This window comes from Phalaenopsis equestris, unplaced genomic scaffold, assembly GCF_001263595.1.
Source record: "Phalaenopsis equestris unplaced genomic scaffold, ASM126359v1 Scaffold000002, whole genome shotgun sequence".
NCBI lineage: Eukaryota > Viridiplantae > Streptophyta > Magnoliopsida > Asparagales > Orchidaceae > Phalaenopsis > Phalaenopsis equestris.
In genome coordinates, this window is record NW_018164444.1 from 80,476,947 (window position 1) to 80,495,840 (window position 18,894).

Below are 18,894 nucleotides of genomic sequence, written 5' to 3' on the forward strand. Positions count from 1 at the left end.
ATCAGAAAAGCAAATATATAATAATAGGATAACAAGCTCAAGTGTACCGGCCAACTCCACGGCATCGAAAAAAATTTGGACTAGTTTGGTCCAGGTAAGAATCAGAAGCCACTTCCGGCATGGAACTTCCCGCATTATGTTCGCTCGTGGGAGCGCGTCCCGCTCCGAGTCACATGAATCGAATCCACAAAATTTTATGTTTATTTGAAAGAAAATATAAAATACAGGCATCTTCAATGGAAGGACAACAGACCCTTTCAAGTGCTAGGTTCAAATCCTCCATATAAAAAACAACGTTTACAAAACTATGGGATAGGGCATGTTCCTAAACAAAGGAAAATGATACATCATTAGAGTTAAACAAAAATAATCTTACTCTGAAAATTTTGACAAATTAAAACTGTTGGAGGCGGGGTGGGGTGGAGAGCGAGGGGTGCATTTGCATATATATAGCACCCAAAACATTGCTATTTACAAGACTAGCACTCTATTTCATCTATTTTCAAATTCGTACTCAAATATCAAAATTCACAATAAAACCTCAACACATATTTTCATTTTTATCAAATTCCTGATGGTTTGATCGTGGCATGCTTAAATACATTGGTTGGGTTGTTTAAAAAAATCACTTGGTGCAAGTTTTGGAAATGGAAATAATAACGTTGCAAGTGCTATATGTTATTATCCCTAAAATCTAACTAGTATTGAGATATGCGAGATCACGAACCTTATTTTTTGTGATGGCATCATCTAGATGTTGCAGTTCAGTGCGGTTTCGAAGGTTTGTTTCCTCAAGCTCAAACAATGCCTTCTGTAGATTAATGCGTTCCTGGACATTTTCACCAGTTTCCTGGCTTAGAGCATTCAGCCAAGAAATCTCATCATTTGAAGTTTTCTCAACAGGTTTTACATTTAGAGACTCCTTCTCAGCCAGTTCTTTTCTTAAACGACAAACTTCCACCTATAGTCATCAATTCAGAAAAATTCTTATCAATAATTTGAACATGCGCATGCTTCTTCATAAAAATACCATTACCTGGAGACTGTCTATCATTTTTTGGTAATCTGCGACGTGAGTGTCGATAATCCCAATATTTTTCTGAAAGAAAGAAAAACAAAAATTAATCTTAGAAATCACAACTTCAATTTGGTGCCTCAAATGTTAGAATAATTTTTTTATACGCAGGTGCAACAAAAATATTAAGCTATTTCATTACAATCTTATAAGTTGATGCTTTATTTGTAAGAATATGTAGCTTAGGTTTGTTAGATTATTTAGCATATATACTATGCCTTTTATTATTTCTCCTTTTTTTCTCAGATTAGGATGGTTCAAGGAAATCATTATCAATAACTGAAAATGATGACTTTATAATTCTCAACTAAATAATCATCTATGAATGAGTGCACATAGCTCAAAAATCCCCCAAAAAAGGAAAATTTACATACCTAGCACACAATTCTTATTTATTTACATATCTCATGCCCAAACTTTCATATTTATACACACAACATTTTGGTATTTAAAGCTTATGCATGAAAATGTGCATTTCATTTTTAAAAAGTGACAATAGTGTTATTTTTTATGTGATATTAAAGATTTGAGTGCTATATGTGTAAATATGAAAATTTAGGTATGAGATGTTTAAATATATAAGAATTGTGTACCCCAAAAAAAAGTGAATAGCAAAAGGACTACTCTTACATGTACATGTGTCTTGATTTCCTTGGCGCGGTCAGCATATTTCAGGGTATTGACTGTATGATGATACTGATCATCAGCAGGTGAAATGGTAGCAATCATAACAGTTTGTGAGTTGCCGCTAAGACCATCCTTCAATATCCGAGTCAGCTTGCTGCAGAGCACTATCGTATAAGACACCTATAAAAATAGGGAGATTTACATACATACACCTCAATTCCTATGTATATACATATATAACATCTAAACTTCAATTTTCACATATATGTCACTATCTACACATAAAAAATTGTATTTTACTTTTTAAAAGTTAAAATAGTGGTATTTATGGTGTGATATAAAAGGTTCGGGAGGTATAAATGTAAACAATAAAGCTTAGGGGTTACAATGTAAATATATAGGAATTGGGTGGTAATTCTGTAAAAACCCCTAAAAAAATCTTTATCTTGTATGGTAAAACATGCTGATTACCTATTTCGATAAGGAACATATGCGAGACCCTTCTTTTGGTGTTTTCCTAAGGCATTGATGCAGTTCGCCAAAGCAAGAAGTGAGCGATTAATATTTGATCCATCTCTAAGTTTCTGGCCTCCACTATTCGTTTCAGAAGCTCTTTCGCTGAACAATGAATGGCAACACAACTTCAAAACAAAAGGGTAAAAGTTGAATTTACAGAGAAAGTGTGCCAAGTAGAACATGCGACCTTCCAGCCAGATCTACGAGTGCAAGCTTTCCACGCAGAATCTGACTGCGGTGTTGATTTTTCTGTTTTCTTTTCACAGTGATCTCCAGTACAGCATGTGAACTGTTGATATCAGTTGGTAACAAAAAGAGTTTGTTTAAACTTGTGTACCATTTTAGGAAATTTTACACACATACAACACAATTCATGTCTTTAGATATCGGACACAAAATTTCATATTTACATTTATAATACTCTCGTGTCATAAATTTAAGCATGAAAAATGTGTATTTCACTTTAAAAATTAATAATTGTGATATTTTTGAAGTATTAAAGTGTTGGGTGTTATAAATGTAAATATGAAAATTTAGCTAAATACGAATTGTGTGGTATGCATGTAAATCTTTCTACTTAAACTAGGGAAGCCATACATATGTTGTAAGCTAGAAAGTCAACAACGAAATTAGAAATGGGCTAAAATCCTGAAGAAAATAAAACGAAAGCGTAAAGAAAGCACAATAAAAGCGGGTGATTTACATACATACAACTCAATTCCTATGTATTTAAATATATAACATCTAAACGTCAATTTTTACATATATGTCACTATCTACACATAAAAAATTGTATTTTATTTTTTAAAAGTTAAAATAGTGGTATTTATGATGTGATATAAAAGGTTCGGGAGGTATAAATGTAAACAATAAAGCTTAGGGGTTACAATGTAAATACATAGGAATTGGGTGGTATTTCTGTAAAAGCCCCTAAAAAAAATCTTTATCTTGTGTGGTAAAACATGCTGGTTACCTATTTCGATAAGGAACATATGCGAGACCCTTCTTTTGGTGTTTTCCTAAGGCATTGATGCAGTTCGCCAAAGCAAGAAGTGAGCGATTAATATTTGATCCATCTCTAAGTTTCTGGCCTCCACTATTCGTTTCAGAAGCTCTTTCGCTGAACAATGAATGGCAACACAACTTCAAAACAAAAGGGTAAAAGTTGAATTTACAGAGAAAGTGTGCCAAGTAGAACATGCGACCTTCCAGCCAGATCTACGAGTGCAAGCTTTCCACGCAGAATCTGACTGCGGTGTTGATTTTTCTGTTTTCTTTTCACAGTGATCTCCAGTACAGCATGTGAACTGTTGATATCAGTTGGTAACAAAAAGAGTTTGTTTAAACTTGTGTACCATTTTAGGAAATTTTACACACATACAACACAATTCATGTCTTTAGATATCGGACACAAAATTTCATATTTACATTTATAATACTCTCGTGTCATAAATTTAAGCATGAAAAATGTGTATTTCACTTTAAAAATTAATAATTGTGATATTTTTGAAGTATTAAAGTGTTGGGTGTTATAAATGTAAATATGAAAATTTAGCTAAAGACCTAAGAATTGCGTGGTATGCATGTAAATCTTTCTACTTAAACTAGGGAAGCCAAACATATGTTGTAAGCTAGAAAGTCAACAACAAAATTAGAAATGGGCTAAAATCCTGCAGAAAATAAAACGAAAGCGTAAAGAAAGCACGATAAAATTCACATTTTGGGGGTCATTTGGGGTTTATTTTTTTTTTTAATTTTTATTTTACTTCCTGAATAATGTTATTGTGGAAACCTTGTTTCTATGATATCTTGCAGGCCATTTGGGATCATTTTTATTTTTTATTTTTATTTTTTTTACTTATGCTTTGATTTGAAATAAAATATATTTGATTATAATATGACTATTTTTAAAAACACTCCAAACATGAGTTTTTTTTCAGTGTTTTCAAATATATGTTAATTTATTTTTAGAAACAAAAAAATAAAAATATGTAAAAAAATATATTAAACAAATATATTTTAAAAATAAGAAAAAATAAAAATATAAACAAAAAACAAAAAACAAAACAAGCCCTTAGGAAAAAGAAACAAAGGGCTTTAATAGACTTTTGTGCTGCATTATATAAGTCTAATTTTTCATCTGATGGATCGGGTGCAAAGCCCCAATAAATGATTAGAATTTTGAAAGGCAGGAACAAAATATAAGCTACAATTCTATGGCTTACCGAGATGAAGTTTGATTGGCCTCTGTGCTTTCTGTCTTACGCCTACTGTTTCCAAGATTTAAAAGTTCAAGAATTCTATCAGCTGATTGGACCTGAGGAAATTGAACAATATAATAAGTGACAATAAGAGTAAATTTGAAATGAGAGCATCCTAACAGAATAAATAATGAAAATGTAAAGCATGTAATCCTGTTTAGATTAAGTTCGTTATCTATGGCATAAGCATGCAATATATGCTTAGATAAAGTATCCATGAAAATTAATATGCAGAATGATGTCATAACGTCAGGGAGTTCAATTAAAACAAATAGCTAAATGTTACATAATAGAGGTATCAAAGGAATAGAACCCTTTCAAAGCTAATTTGAATTTTTATTTTAAAGCAATCTATGGAATTTATTGCTATGAAATCGATTAATTTATATAATTCTTTCAGAAAATCACTGGACCCAAAGCCAGCCTATAGGAGCTGAAGCATGACTGAATCGGTTTATTGAGGTTTTGATATTTCATATTTTATAAAAACATTACTGAAAAAAGATTAAAAAAAATTAATTCAAAAAAAATCATTAAGAGTTGCAAGCTTAAAATCCTATGTACTTAAAAACTCCTTGAGACCAATCAAATTGGGGCCAATAAACCGAACCCTTAGCAAACTCAATATCGATTGAGTTTGACCAAATAACATGATTGGTTAACCCAAGGGGAAGGGTGATTGAGTTCATTTAAACCCATTTGGGTAATGAGAAACTTAGTCAAGAGGATGGAGATCCATTCAAAAGGACTCCTTTGGGAGTTGCAGGTAGGGCGATGAATGATCCAATTTTGAACCGAGCTAGGGGCTTGCAATAGCTCAAAATTGGCTTATGGCTCCTTGTATTTGATTTTGAACAAGCTTTGTTTGAAATTAAAACGACCTAGATCAAGCTCGAAATAAAAAGAGGTAGCACGAATGGAGCTATTTGGATCCATTCTCGCAAACGAGCTGACATGTTTTGATTGAATCAGCTTAAAATTAACAAATACAAATAAATTTTAAAAAACCCAAAATCCTACCACTATGTTAAAAAAAAACTTCAAGCCAATCTTGAGCCAATTCATGTATGGCTCAAAATAGGCTTGAAATTTTGATCAATGATTTCAACTTATGACTTGGCTTGCTTACTTCGATCCAAACTCAAATTTTTGAGCCACTGATAATCTTTGAGCTAAATTCTCAACCTTAGTTGTCAGGGGATGAGGTTAAGCGCTTGATTAATCAGTTCAGGTTGAATTTAGTCTACCAAATCAAGCCAATTGATGTTGCCAGTGACTTACTTTTCAATAGCTTATACTAAATTGTTAGTAGTCTCCTCTTAACAACTGTTTTTGTCAGAGAAACAACATAGTCAATGTTGACACATGTCCTAATCACGAAGATAATGCCTCCACAATCTAATGAATCAATCAGATACCAAAGGGATGAATAAACAACCCCTAATTTCTTGCATATCCCTCCATATGAAACCATATGACGTAGTGACCAAATGATAATGTTTCATTACATGAGTGAGAGAAGAAAGAAGAATGGACTGAGCAGAAACTTTAACAGAGCTAGGAGAGGAGATCTACAGCAACCAAGTATTTCAAAAGCCAGTTAGCCTCGACAATTTGCATATACTTTAGGAGGGGGACATTAAACCCATCTTTAGTAGATTTTTCATGTGTATCAGCTATGTGATTCTCACATATGTATAAATGGAATGAGAATATTAAGTAAGATAACTTATTAAAGCGGAACTAGGAGGTTCATAGTCACCTTAGGGATAATGAAAATGATGTGAAAATTGACATTAATGGATGCAATGTGATTTCAATCATCCGATGAAGTAAACAATGGAAATAATAACTTGTGTACATGATGAATAAGCTTACAAATGGTAATGTTAATCTGCATGGACAATGACTCACTCTCCTTGAGGTTGAGAAGTTTTCTGACCAGCCAACAAGATTAACTAGATAATTTGAGTTGACTTTGATAATTGCTCGAACCTACCCTGGTCATCCTAATAGCATTGCTGATGAAAGTACCAATTTTTGTTTATCTATTTCCACTAACTTTTCCTTAACTTTTGTTATTGTTTTACCTCTAGGAAATGGGTTGACGTTGGGCTTCGAAGGCAAGAGTGAAAGTGAGTGGGAGCTGACTAGGCCTACTAGACTTGTTTTTTTGTATTCAATTAGCGGGCCTTGTTTTGTAAAAATTTGTATCTTGAACTCCATTGTATAGAATTCTAGTTGTGGCAACACTTATTAATAGATTGCCAAATTTCATCACTTTATGCTCTTTTATTAGTTTCTCTTAAAAAAAAAAATGCCAATTAACTCAATCTCTCTACGGTTAAACCTTTCTACCCATCCAAGGCCTCAAGATAACTCCAACCGGTGGTCAGATTATCTGTTCCATCACTTGGACAAAATGAGCCAGTGGAATTAAATACAAAGCATTGACATTTCAAAATACTATTTGTGTTCTTGTTGCACGTGTCAGATGTGAAAACACCTTTGACACATCATAACACGTGTTTAATATTCTTAAAATTATGTTAAACATGTTTCAAGCCATATGAGAGCCAGACATGGGACATAAACATCCCGAGATATTCGTCACACATGGAGGCACATAAAAGACTTTTTAAGGCTTTTAGGTTCAGCAATCTTGTATGTGTTCGTGTTTGACATTTATAAACCACAACTCAAGTAATATGACCACTTGATTCTATAAACCATCACAACCACGCACTCACTTTTCCTCAAGGATTTGATCTTTGTAGTCCTAGAACTCTTCCTGCTCGATTCCTTCAAACATTTGATCTCTTATTCAATTTGTACTTGGCATTCACAAGTCATAATTTTGGCTCGAGTTTCAGCCAATGTTTGCAGCATCCCATCTCTCACCCACTTAATGAAAATTTTTTCATGACGTTGTTCCCATCGAATGTGATGGACATTGAGCTTTTTTCTTTCTCGACTAAACATCTAGCTATTTTTATATCTCCTCTACTCATGCATTATGGCAAAATGCTAATGACTATAATTTTTCTCCTCTAACCATTATTTACACTATATATATAGATTCTCATGATTTTTATTTAGTTTTTCTTGTTAAAATAGAAAATAAATTAATAAGATTGTATTCTAATCTTTTAGATACACTCCAAAACATTTATATTGACATTGCATTATAATAATAAGGATTTAAGATTTTATTCATTAGTAATCTACTAATCTTAAGTTTTTTTTTTTTATTGTACAATAACTATATTTGAATAATTCATTAGTAATCTACTAATCTTAAGTTTTTTTTTATTGTACAATAACTATATTTGAATTAATTTTGATATAATTTAGGATGATATTATATTTCATTGTATGATGTGTTAATGAAAAGTACTATTAGATCTTCTCATTATACATTTTATATTAATAATTTATAAAAAAGATAGCATTATGTCAATGATATGCCGCATCCTAATTTTTATAATATTGACCAATGGAAAAAACTCTATAGGATTTGATCAACCCATCATAGCTTTAATTTTGGCTTGGTTGTCCAAATATAGGCTGAGACACACAACGTATCAACTACCATCTAACATGTTATCCTCTTTGATTGGTTGGCACGAACCCTAGAAACTCTTCATATCTTTGAAACTTGCGTTATGTTTAACAAACTGGCAATGAAAAATTAGCTCAAGAAAAGATAATAGTTGGATATTTAAATATTGCAATCCACATCAGCCATTCATTAAATTTAACTGCAGTCCATAACTTCTAAGTTTTGATTATTCTTGAACATAGAAATACAATCAACTAAAAAGCTCTATGAGAATTCTTCCCTATTGACGTACTACCATCTGAACAATGCAATCCAAACAACGGAAAAAAAATAAATTTGAATAGAGTTGGGGATGCAGTGAAACCAAGAGCAGTCGAGTAACGGATCAATAAAATTCATAAGAAATTGATTTCCAATAAGATCCAACAAAGCTAAAATTAGTATAAAACAAAGGAGCATCATAATCAGATATTCAATAACCTTAATACTTCTTAAACCTGCAACAACAATGCCATGCTCAGGGTCTTCTCTGAGCTCAAGGTACCCAGATGATTTTTCAAGCAAATCATAAATGACCTAGAATGCGACAAAAAAGATGATAATTTTATCAATATTGCAGCCTTATGATATGGGATAAGGATGATAAAATGCAATTAAAAACTTAATTAGGAGTCTAAGGACAGAAGAATACCAGTAATTACATCGAAATGAAATCCATACCTCATTATAAACTTCAAGGTAAGAGCAAGAGACTTCAAAGTTGTCTGAGCTCTTGTCAGTCTTGATTAGTTCAAAAATAGTATTTAGGCTTAGAACCATGAGTCCTGGATCATTTTGAGTCCCAGCCATGGTATATGTTTTCCCACTAGTGAATTTGTAGAACAAAATATGTCAAAATGGGATAAAAATAAAGGGCTCACTTTAAGCAGAACTAAATGTTCAACTCATAGTCATAGCATCTAACCTAAATTAGCTTTAAGAAGTACTTCAAGCAATTTAAAAGTTATCCAAAAGATTAAAAAGGAACAAAAGACTCAAACTAATAAGAGAAAATGGAATTCAAACAATTAAGAGCCAAGTTAATATTATGAATAAATTTTGAAGCAATAAGCTCCATATTCTGAAGAGAATCACACTAAAAATTGGTTTCAAATTTAGTTAAAATATCAACTATATTAATATGTTGTTCTGCACAGAAAAATCCTGCTTTACCCCCAAAAATTCTCAGTCAATAGATCCAAATACAACCTGAAGCATGCAAATTGATTTAATAATTTAAGTGTTGATTAGTGGGATGCTTTCAAAATACATGTATTTTAAAAATGCAGAGTAAAAATATATACATTTTATAAATAAAAGAATTGTTTGATTGGATCTAAGTTAATTGTACTAAAACATTTTTGGTCAATTTGCATACCTACAACACAATTATTATGTATTTAATTATCTCACATATAAAACATACATAGCACTCTGGTGCTTTAAACCTACGCATGAAAAGGTGGATTTAACTTTTAAAAAGAAGGAATAGTGCTATTTTTTATGTGAAATTAAAGATTTGAGTGTTATGTGAGTAAACATGAAAGTTTAGGTGTGAGATACGTAAATACATTATCTAAATGCCCCAATATTATGTTAAATTAATTTATTTAAAATGCATTAAAACGTAGATGACAGCTGGCATGGGCAATGGCAGGCAGCGAGCAAAGCTATACAGCTCCAATGGTGCGGCGATGGGCTGTGCAGTGGCACTGGGGGTAGGTGTTAACAACAAAGGGGGACACTAGGTGATAACAACAGCAGCTAATGATTTACAGCTGCAACAATTGTGATTGGGTGCCACCATAGGAATTGGAAATTACCTAAATAGAGTTGCGCTCATCAATTCCTAAAGTTCACTTCAAGCCTATAATGAATTTAATTAAAATTTATTCCGCAATGACTCCTCAGATTTCAAAGATAGGATATCAAAGTAGCCTGTGATAAATCAAATGGTTGCATTAATCCAGGCTACAATATTTGATCTGTGTATAGTATTTTAAATCCTCAACCAAATCACATAAACTAGTTATCTAAATTTTATTAAATTAATTAGAACCCAGAAAGCATAAATAAAACAATATTTTCATGCCTCAATTTTATTAATTTCTTTTAGTTTAAAAATATTAATTTCTCCTAGATCTATGAGCTGAAGTTTTGAAAGCTCGTGACATATGTTCCTTAGGGTCAAAGGGCCTTGGGGTTTAAGTTTCAAACCCAATAGATCATAGACCATCCCTAATATGAGTTTAAAGCTATATTTTATAGTTTTCTTTATTAATTAAAATTAATTAAAAAATCACAAATTATATAAAACTCCCCCTAAGCTTTTCCAAATGTCTTTAGAGCTGTCCCATTGTCCTTCAAACTGTCCTAGCCTTAAATGGTGACCTAATGGGTCTAGCTACCCTAAATTTGGTTCAATGCTATCCTATGGCTAGAATTTGGCCTATTTGACACATTAGATCATAGGCAGTTCACTAAGCCCATTTACCCTAACCAATACCATTTTAAGCAAGTTCAATTTTCTAAGTGACCGTTCCCATTGGACTACATGTATATAGGTTCAATTTTCTAAGTGACCCTTCCCATTGGATTACATGATTTATTTGGGTTGTGGGCCATACTTTGGGACCATAGGCTTTGTAGTTGATCCATATTGGCCCTTTAGGCGTTTTAATAAACTATCATGACCAATCTGTGTCAGTCTCTCAGTGTGGATGCTTAGTTTGACCCATGATTAGCGAGGATAATCTTAAATAGCCATACTTTAGCCCTTGATTTTCCTTTGGTGGACTTTGTTGGCTCCTCGTTGCTTGATGATCCATATTAGATTCCAGCCTCTCCATAAGTGATATGATGTACGATTCCTCGTCAACATGGAACGCTCGCATCATTAGAACCTCTGAATTTATAATACCATGGTCAATTATGCCCATCTTCAAAGCCTCGTAGAATCAATAAGTCAATAGATTTAGAACTTTAAGAGTTTAGAGAAGATTTGAACTAATTCCTTAGTAATGTACATCTTGAGCCTTAGGACTAACAACTATGAACTTAAAGTCAGTTATCCCTCCACTCCATGAATACCTTGTCATATACTGGGCCTTAGATCTAGGATTTAAGATTTGAAAATGGGTCACATCATCTCCTTGTTATTTAAAATATCAAACTCTTTAGACAATGGGTTTTAAGACCTTATGATGATCTGGCCCACCGCAAGGTGGGTTGTGCACATCAAATTTATCATTATGTGCATTTGTGTAGTGCCCTCACACTAGCTATGTGAGATAAAAAAAATGCAACATCAAAGTTAAAGTGTCACTATACCATTAAAGGCCAAGATTAAAATTTATATGCTACGTCGCACATCAATGGCCTTAATTTTGTTTAAGTTATCATAATTGTCAAACATCCTAACCCCTCCAATAAAAGTGCTCAACCATCCCAAATAGTTATTAATGACACTTGTAAGCAAACTTAATCTAGTAATACTCAACTTGCACAATTACCCACATTGATTCTTTCCTTAATGACCCTTAAACAACAAAGTTCCAATTGATAGATAGAAAAGTAGGGTCACCTCACTAAAAACTATTATGTGTTATTACCCTGATGTTACCTCCTCTCTACTTCTCCCTTTACCAAAACCACATTCTCCATATGATAAGCCCTTATTAAGCTAATATAGACCGTTTCGCCCAACATAATTGTGCTCAATCAAGTTGTATGTTAATGAAAATTAGGCCAGTGAAGCTAAGAGCGAAACCATAAAAATAGAAATTATCAAAAGAATAAATCTTTCTCATATCATTGTAAAATCTTTTTTAATATCATCAATCATCAGCAATTATGCATCAAAAAAACACAAGATAATAATAAAGATCCTTATGATCATCACACTTAACCCACTAAAATCCTTCTACTTCTAAGTGCTCTGATTCAATGAATCCTTTACAAGCACATGTTGTCGCTCCTATTGTGCTTATGCAAGAACCTTGGCATGATTTTTTGGCCACAAGATTTAGTCGCTAAATACTTAAAGAAGGGCCTTGCTTTGTCAAGATGGCCCAAATTTCATGCAACCTCTTTGGGCAGGGGCAGATAATAGCGAGAAACCAAGTTGTGGGGTGTTTTTATCGACAATGAATGTCCTTGTTTTAGTGTGATCTCCACATACTCGTTGGCTATAAGTCGCACCTCTCCATATTGTAGGAAAAATGTTTAGATGAACGTTTTCAACCCTTGTTACCCTTTAATCATGGCAAAACATTCAATGTCTGCTTGTTTTGCATGACTTTCACTTGGAATTTCATCCACTGCAGATAGTAGCCAATCTCATAAATGTTTCATTGCAAATTATAACCGTCAAATTCCTGAAATAAGAGAAGAAAAGGAACTTCATTCTAAAAGGATAGTTCCAGAACTCTTCCTTGATCCAAAATCCCAATGTCACCATTGAAGTTGGAAGAGGAGGGCCAAGAGATTCCTCACATAGCCAAAAGAAGCCAATTCTTCTTCCATTAAAGTGCTTCTAGATTCAAATTTAATTAAAAAAGTGTTGGATAGATTGAAGGTTTTTACAATCGCAACAATAATACAAAAATTAATTCCTAATAGTTCGGTAACATCTTTGTCACGCCATGGTCCGAGAGCTTGGTCATAACCAAGGTGAAAACAAACGGTTAACCGTAAAAGTAAACAATACTAACAGTAACAATGGTTCACAATAATATCCAGTTATATAAAAGATACAAATCCACAAAAGATAGTAAACATCATCTAACATGATATATCAGATCGTCCAGATTGAAACAATGATACAAATAAAAGTGAATAAATATAAAAATCAAACAGTTTACAATTTATTTCCAAAAGTTCTTCTCCTCATGTAAACAAACTCACTTCTTTTAGTCAAATTACTCTTAACAAAAAATTTTCAAAGAAAAAAAATTTAAATAACACATTAAGATTAAAGTAACTAGGAATGCTAAAATACTTATTATATACATTTTATTACGTACTAAATCATTATGCAAATGTTTAAACATGAATGCTCACAGAAATGCATTGAGTAGTCTATAGGCAAGATCTATGTTTTTCATTTTAAAAAAGTATTTATTAAAGTTGTTTGGTCAATTATCATTTTCATTTCTTTTTTCCTCTAAAATTCAACTCAGAAATACCGTAAAAAATTTATATTAATAAAGATACAATCATTTTTCATCTTCATTTTAATTTCCATTTCATTTACATACACGAGTATAATAACGTTTCCAGCTAGTACCATAAAGTAGTGACTCATGAATAACTCAAATATTCATTTGTTTCATTTAAAAGGTTTTAATTCCATTAGTTATTTAACCCATTTTTTTATACATGAAAATATGAGATAATTTAAGATAATAGATAATCATATAATTTCTTCCTTTCAATTTTATAAAGACTTCAAATTTTCAATGTGTGCAAACAATTGAAATACTTTACAATAAAAGGAAAAAATTTAATGCACGCAGAACGATAACTACTCATCTTAATCTTCTAAAGATCTCCTTATATGCTTATTCTTCCACTTAATCACTTCATTGATCCCTTCCCAGTCTATTATTGTTATTCAGTCAAGATCCTAAAACATTTTTAAAATACAGATTAATTTAAGCATTTAATTCTTATAATAATTGATAAAATCCTAAGCTTACCTTAATTCATTTTTTCTTCTCTTTGCAAACTAATGATCCAAATTTTTTATTGAATCAAATGCTTTCAAATGGATTAATTCACATCATCAATATTAAAACAAAAAAATTAATTAAAAAATAATTTCAAATAAAAATAATAAACCCTAACATTCACGGTCTTTCCTTCATTTTGTGGACCGACCCACCTCCCCAAACCGCCATCAACCTTGTAGAAAAAACGTCCCCATTTTGTGGATCGACCGCAAACGTCTAAAAGAAGCCTCTCAGTCTCTTTCCAAGGTAAATTCTTTGTCTTCCAAACTAGCAAGCCAAAACCCCAAACACGAAATTAACATATTCTTCTCTTTGGACCTCGAGCAGAATTCCATCATGTTTTTCAGTCTAACTCTCGTCTACTTCATCGATCCACATCTTAGGACTTCCTCCTCAAGCGACATGGAGAAATTCTCCACTGCATGCTTTAAAGCCATGAGAAAACCTTCTTGGACTCTACATGACAATAGGAGATAAGTATGAGATGAAGGAGAGAAGGACGAGAAAGAGAAGGCAGGGACATGTAGACTCCTCGGAGAGAGGAAGAAAGGAACGGAAGACTTCAGCTGATGAATGACCTAGTAGGGAAGAAGATTGAAAAATATCTCAATTTTTTTGTTTGTATACAATTTTTACCTATGTTTAACATGTTCTAAAATAAAAATTATCTTGAATAGATTAAGTTAAATCATATTTTAACATTGAAAATTTTATGTATATTCATTATTTAAATCTTTATCTAATAAAATATTTTGATATCTAAATTATACTAAAATTATTATTAAAATTAATTCATTTAAAAATACATAATTATATATAAATTATAATATTATTATTAAAAATTAAATATATAAGCTTATAAAGGGGTCGTTTGGTTTGCTAAAAATAAAATGCAATGTAAAAGATTTAAAAAGTACTATAATTATAATGTATATGAAATACTTTTAAATTATTTGGTTCACTACAAAATAAACTTAGGATTTTATATTTTTTCTTTTGTTTGAAGTAAATTGAAAACAATGTATTTACTTGGAAAAAAGGAAGCAGGTAGAGGGCGGTGAGAAGCGGGTGGCGGCCGAGTGATGCCAGCTAGAGGCGAGCGATGGCAGGCATCGACGGCAGGCGGCAAATAGGGGAACCGGCGGCGGCCGCCGAATTGCCTATAACATATTACATGAATTATGTAATTCAAATTCGGTCAAATTGGACGAATTCTAAATTCAATCAAAATTGACTATGGTGTAAACTTCAAATTCTTTAAAACGTTATATTGTATTTGTAAATTTTCATGCCAAACACAAAATTTTCTCTAATCCCTGCAAAAAATTTACAATATAACACTAATTCACTCAACCAAATGACCCCAAAAATTATATCATATATAGCTAGTTAATTTGTCTACATTTTAGTTACCAATCAACCAGCTCAAAAGTATTCAAAATTCACTTATTTTACTTTGCATTCATCTAAGCAAACATAAAAAAGAGTTCTCAAGCATTTACATTAGAAACAACGAAACAACTTCAAAGTATTCAGAGTACACTGTAATTCTAGTACTCTGTAAACCTTTTCCATTGCACTATATTTTCAGCAAACCAAATAACCCCTTATTTTGTATCTATTCTCCTACGCACAAGCCTTCGCCTCCTTTTCTTCTTCGCCCCAGAAGATGTGCATGTCTCCTGCACACAAAGCCACATAGTGCTTCCTCTTTTGGCTTCGACATCTTTTTTCACTCACACACAGCAATGTTGCACCGCATGCCCTCGACATCATCTTCCTTGCCCTAGATGCACGTAAGCACCCGGGTTTCAAAACACTCGTCCTTCCTCCCCCTCATGCTCTGTCTGGATTATTTTGGTTTGAAAAGAGATGTCCATCTCTTAAAAAGAAACATCGAGATGATTGTTCGAACATACCATCGATCAGAAAATTTTATTTTAGTTATTTTTTTTTTTTTTAACAGTTATTATACTCTTGATCATCATAATTGATTGATAAGATATTTTAGTCTTATTCATTTAGTGAATTCATAATCAGCATAAAGACTTGCTTTAAATATTAAGTTGAAGAATTTTCACACTTACCACTCAATTTTCTCAAATTCGTTTCCAGCTCTAGGCCTAAGATCTCTCATATCAATAGGAATGGGGTGTAGAAGACAATTAACTTAATACGTTAAGGGCTATAAAAGGCTTACAACAAAATACATGTAAAGATTAAGATTTCTCCGAACTCAGACTTGGCATCACTAATGGGTAAAGCCGATGCATGAGACTCCCATTCATACAAAGTTTAAGCTGATTTACATAACCTTACTGCTGCATCGCAGAAAGGAAACTTTTGTAATTCAAACATGTGGTATCCATGCGAGAATGGAGGAAACCTAGCCATCAATTTTCATTCAACGTTTTACCCAAGTTGTTTTTTGACATTAAAAAACATAATTGGCTGAAAATTCGGATTTGGGTTTTGCACCCAAATCTCCTATCCCAATTACTTACATATCCAATCCCATGTTCAATTATCCTCATTGTTTGGATGGTAGCTTTCAACTGTGATCTGACAACGGCATTAGTTTATTAAGAGCATAAATTAACAGGGACATGAATAAAAATGGCCATATCTCCATTTTCAGTCTTCCACAGCTATAAAACAGGGTAAATAAGGGTACCTTCCAGTCGAACCATATGCAAAAACAGTTGCATTTAGGCCTTGAATAACCCCAGTAATTGTTGAACGAACGCTTTTATACACATCCTGTAAAGGTCAAGCAAGAAAATGTTAAATCAATTAGAAAATAATGGTATGCATATGAATGAAAAACTTAGGTTTAGGAGAAAATTAATGTTTCTGCACATCATCTACATAATTAAATCGAAAAATCTTTTTATTCTGATATTGTAAGAATTACTAACACAAGAAAAATTTCATAGATAAAAAGGTTCGATGGGAAACTTTATATGCTATATAATATAGTTTGTGTATCTTCTAATAAATTTTATCCAATCATGCTTGTATTTTATTTGATGTTTTCTATGATGGTACATATTCAAAAATGGTCTGCACAGATCTCTGAGGTCATCCAGTAGTCGGCCACCTCACTTCAATCGACCGTCCAAACTCTCTCCCTCGACAGCCTCACTTCAGCGGCCAACAAACATGGACATGAAAGTCTGCATTGATCTCAAGACAATCCAATAGTCGAAATAAAAATAACTAAAATTTCTTTTGCTTCTCTATTCAAAGCATGGCCAAATATCTAATTTTTGCATACTTTTTACCCTTCCTATCTTATATAAATATGAGGGTTTCATGAAGTTAAATGAACCCTTTTAGGAAGAGATCACAATTGTAACATATATCTTTGATGAAATAAAATGGGTCCAAGAGCCTGAGAACACCCCATTTCCCCCATCGGAGGAAGTTCTCCTTTCCTCTCTCTCTCCCTCTCTCTTTCTTTCACGCTCTATTCCTTAGGCACGATCTACCGGACATATTCGAATTCAACATCCTTTAAGGTGCGGTGAGCGTGGATCGTGCTGTGACCAAAAATACGAGCTAACACCAAGAGGAATCTCTTCACAGACAAACTCCTAGCAAAGAACACACAAAGGAAACTTGCACAAAAGCAGATCCACTTCCTTTACTCATCATCATCGGCGATCTCTTAGATAGTCCATCTCTTTCTCCATATTTCTCCATAGATCTCCATAGATCTAGTGGAAACAGAGGCAACCCATACTCCCATCGCCTCTCAAGCATCCATCTCATGTCACCTCATAGCAACCATGAAACTCTTCTCTCAACAAACTTACCAAGCCTCCTCAAACTCTCCATGCCTCTTCTTCCCAGGCAACCTAGCCCGTACTTTCACTCCTCATCGTCTCTCAAGCTGCAAGCTTTCTCTCCACTTCCACCACCAAATGAGTCCTTCACTTCCTCTCCTCAAGCTCTCTCTCTCTCTCTCTCTCTCTCTTTCTCTCTCTTATTTCTTTACTCACTCCACTCCACTATTATTCTCTAATAGCAAAATTCATTATCACATCTCTCTTTTGCCGCAAGTGAGATTCTTACACCCGTTGGCCGAATTTCGCAAATTGCACTTCATCCTGTCAACCGGACTACATGCGGCCAACCAAACTACATTGCGACAATCGGACTCCATTCTGCCGACCAACTGATCAAGGGAGATATACATACTTAGCACTCCATTCATATACCTCAATTTATATATAGATATACATATATACCCTTCACACTATATATATATATATATATATATATATAAATATATAATTTTCTCAACTTATCTTCCCATTAACCTACCTCCGGCATTTCCACTCTTAACTGAAACAGTGGAGGAAGGTAAATTCAAACATCTTCCTTGCTGGCATGGAATACCAGTACAACATTTAGAAGTCTGGAGTTTTAGGTTGTCTAAGAATGAGTGTCTGGTAAAATCCAAATTAAATCCAGTCTACTTTGTTTATTGACCACAGCACTTCTCTGATCGCATTGCTGAGCGCGCAACTCTGCGCCAGTCGACCGCCCTAAAACAGGGAAGATTTGCATATATACCACTCAATTATTGCATATTTATATATATTTTTTACATACTACTAAAATCATATAAATACCTCCAACAAATCACCCACCGGTCGGTGTTGACCTCAATTTTCGTGAGGTCTAGTATTCCTCGTAGGAGTTAGGATCTAGCCTTAGGGGTCTTCCTGCGACTATCTTAGAACCTTAGAAGTGGGACCCGCCTCGTTTAGTTCGACCCGCTTTCGTCCCCTTCTGGAGTTTCGCGTGTGTGGTATAAACTTCTAGCACTTAGAAGGACGAAGCCAACATGAGGAAACCCAAAAGGGATTCCCTATAGGACCTTCCTGAGCCTTAGAGTGGCCTTTTGCACAATCCGCACTCCCGCACGCACAAACTTCGCAATTCGGAGAGTCGATATGTCTGATCGCCGCAATTCGCATTGCCTGCATTGTTACTTGTCGAATGCTCAATTAAACCTTTTGGGACGATCGATCGCGGGTCGAAATTTTGTGAAATTTGAATTTCGGCGCGTTT

General features: G+C 33.5%; 1 protein-coding gene across 1 annotated transcript in view; it reads right to left on the reverse strand.

The window, feature by feature from the left end:
• Positions 1 to 682: 682 nt before the first annotated feature.
• Positions 683 to 18,894, reverse strand: part of LOC110037723 (kinesin-like protein KIN-8B) — a 29,733-nt gene continuing 11,521 nt past the window's right edge. The window contains exons 4-12 of the mRNA XM_020742434.1: positions 16,487 to 16,572; positions 8,762 to 8,906; positions 8,522 to 8,617; positions 4,444 to 4,535; positions 3,424 to 3,525; positions 3,189 to 3,338; positions 1,706 to 1,877; positions 1,037 to 1,099; positions 683 to 961 (exon numbers count right to left, since the gene is read on the reverse strand). Of these exons, the coding sequence (XP_020598093.1) occupies positions 695 to 961; positions 1,037 to 1,099; positions 1,706 to 1,877; positions 3,189 to 3,338; positions 3,424 to 3,525; positions 4,444 to 4,535; positions 8,522 to 8,617; positions 8,762 to 8,906; positions 16,487 to 16,572 (1,173 nt within the window). The 3' untranslated portion in view covers positions 683 to 694. The remainder of the gene's footprint in view (positions 962 to 1,036; positions 1,100 to 1,705; positions 1,878 to 3,188; positions 3,339 to 3,423; positions 3,526 to 4,443; positions 4,536 to 8,521; positions 8,618 to 8,761; positions 8,907 to 16,486; positions 16,573 to 18,894) is intronic.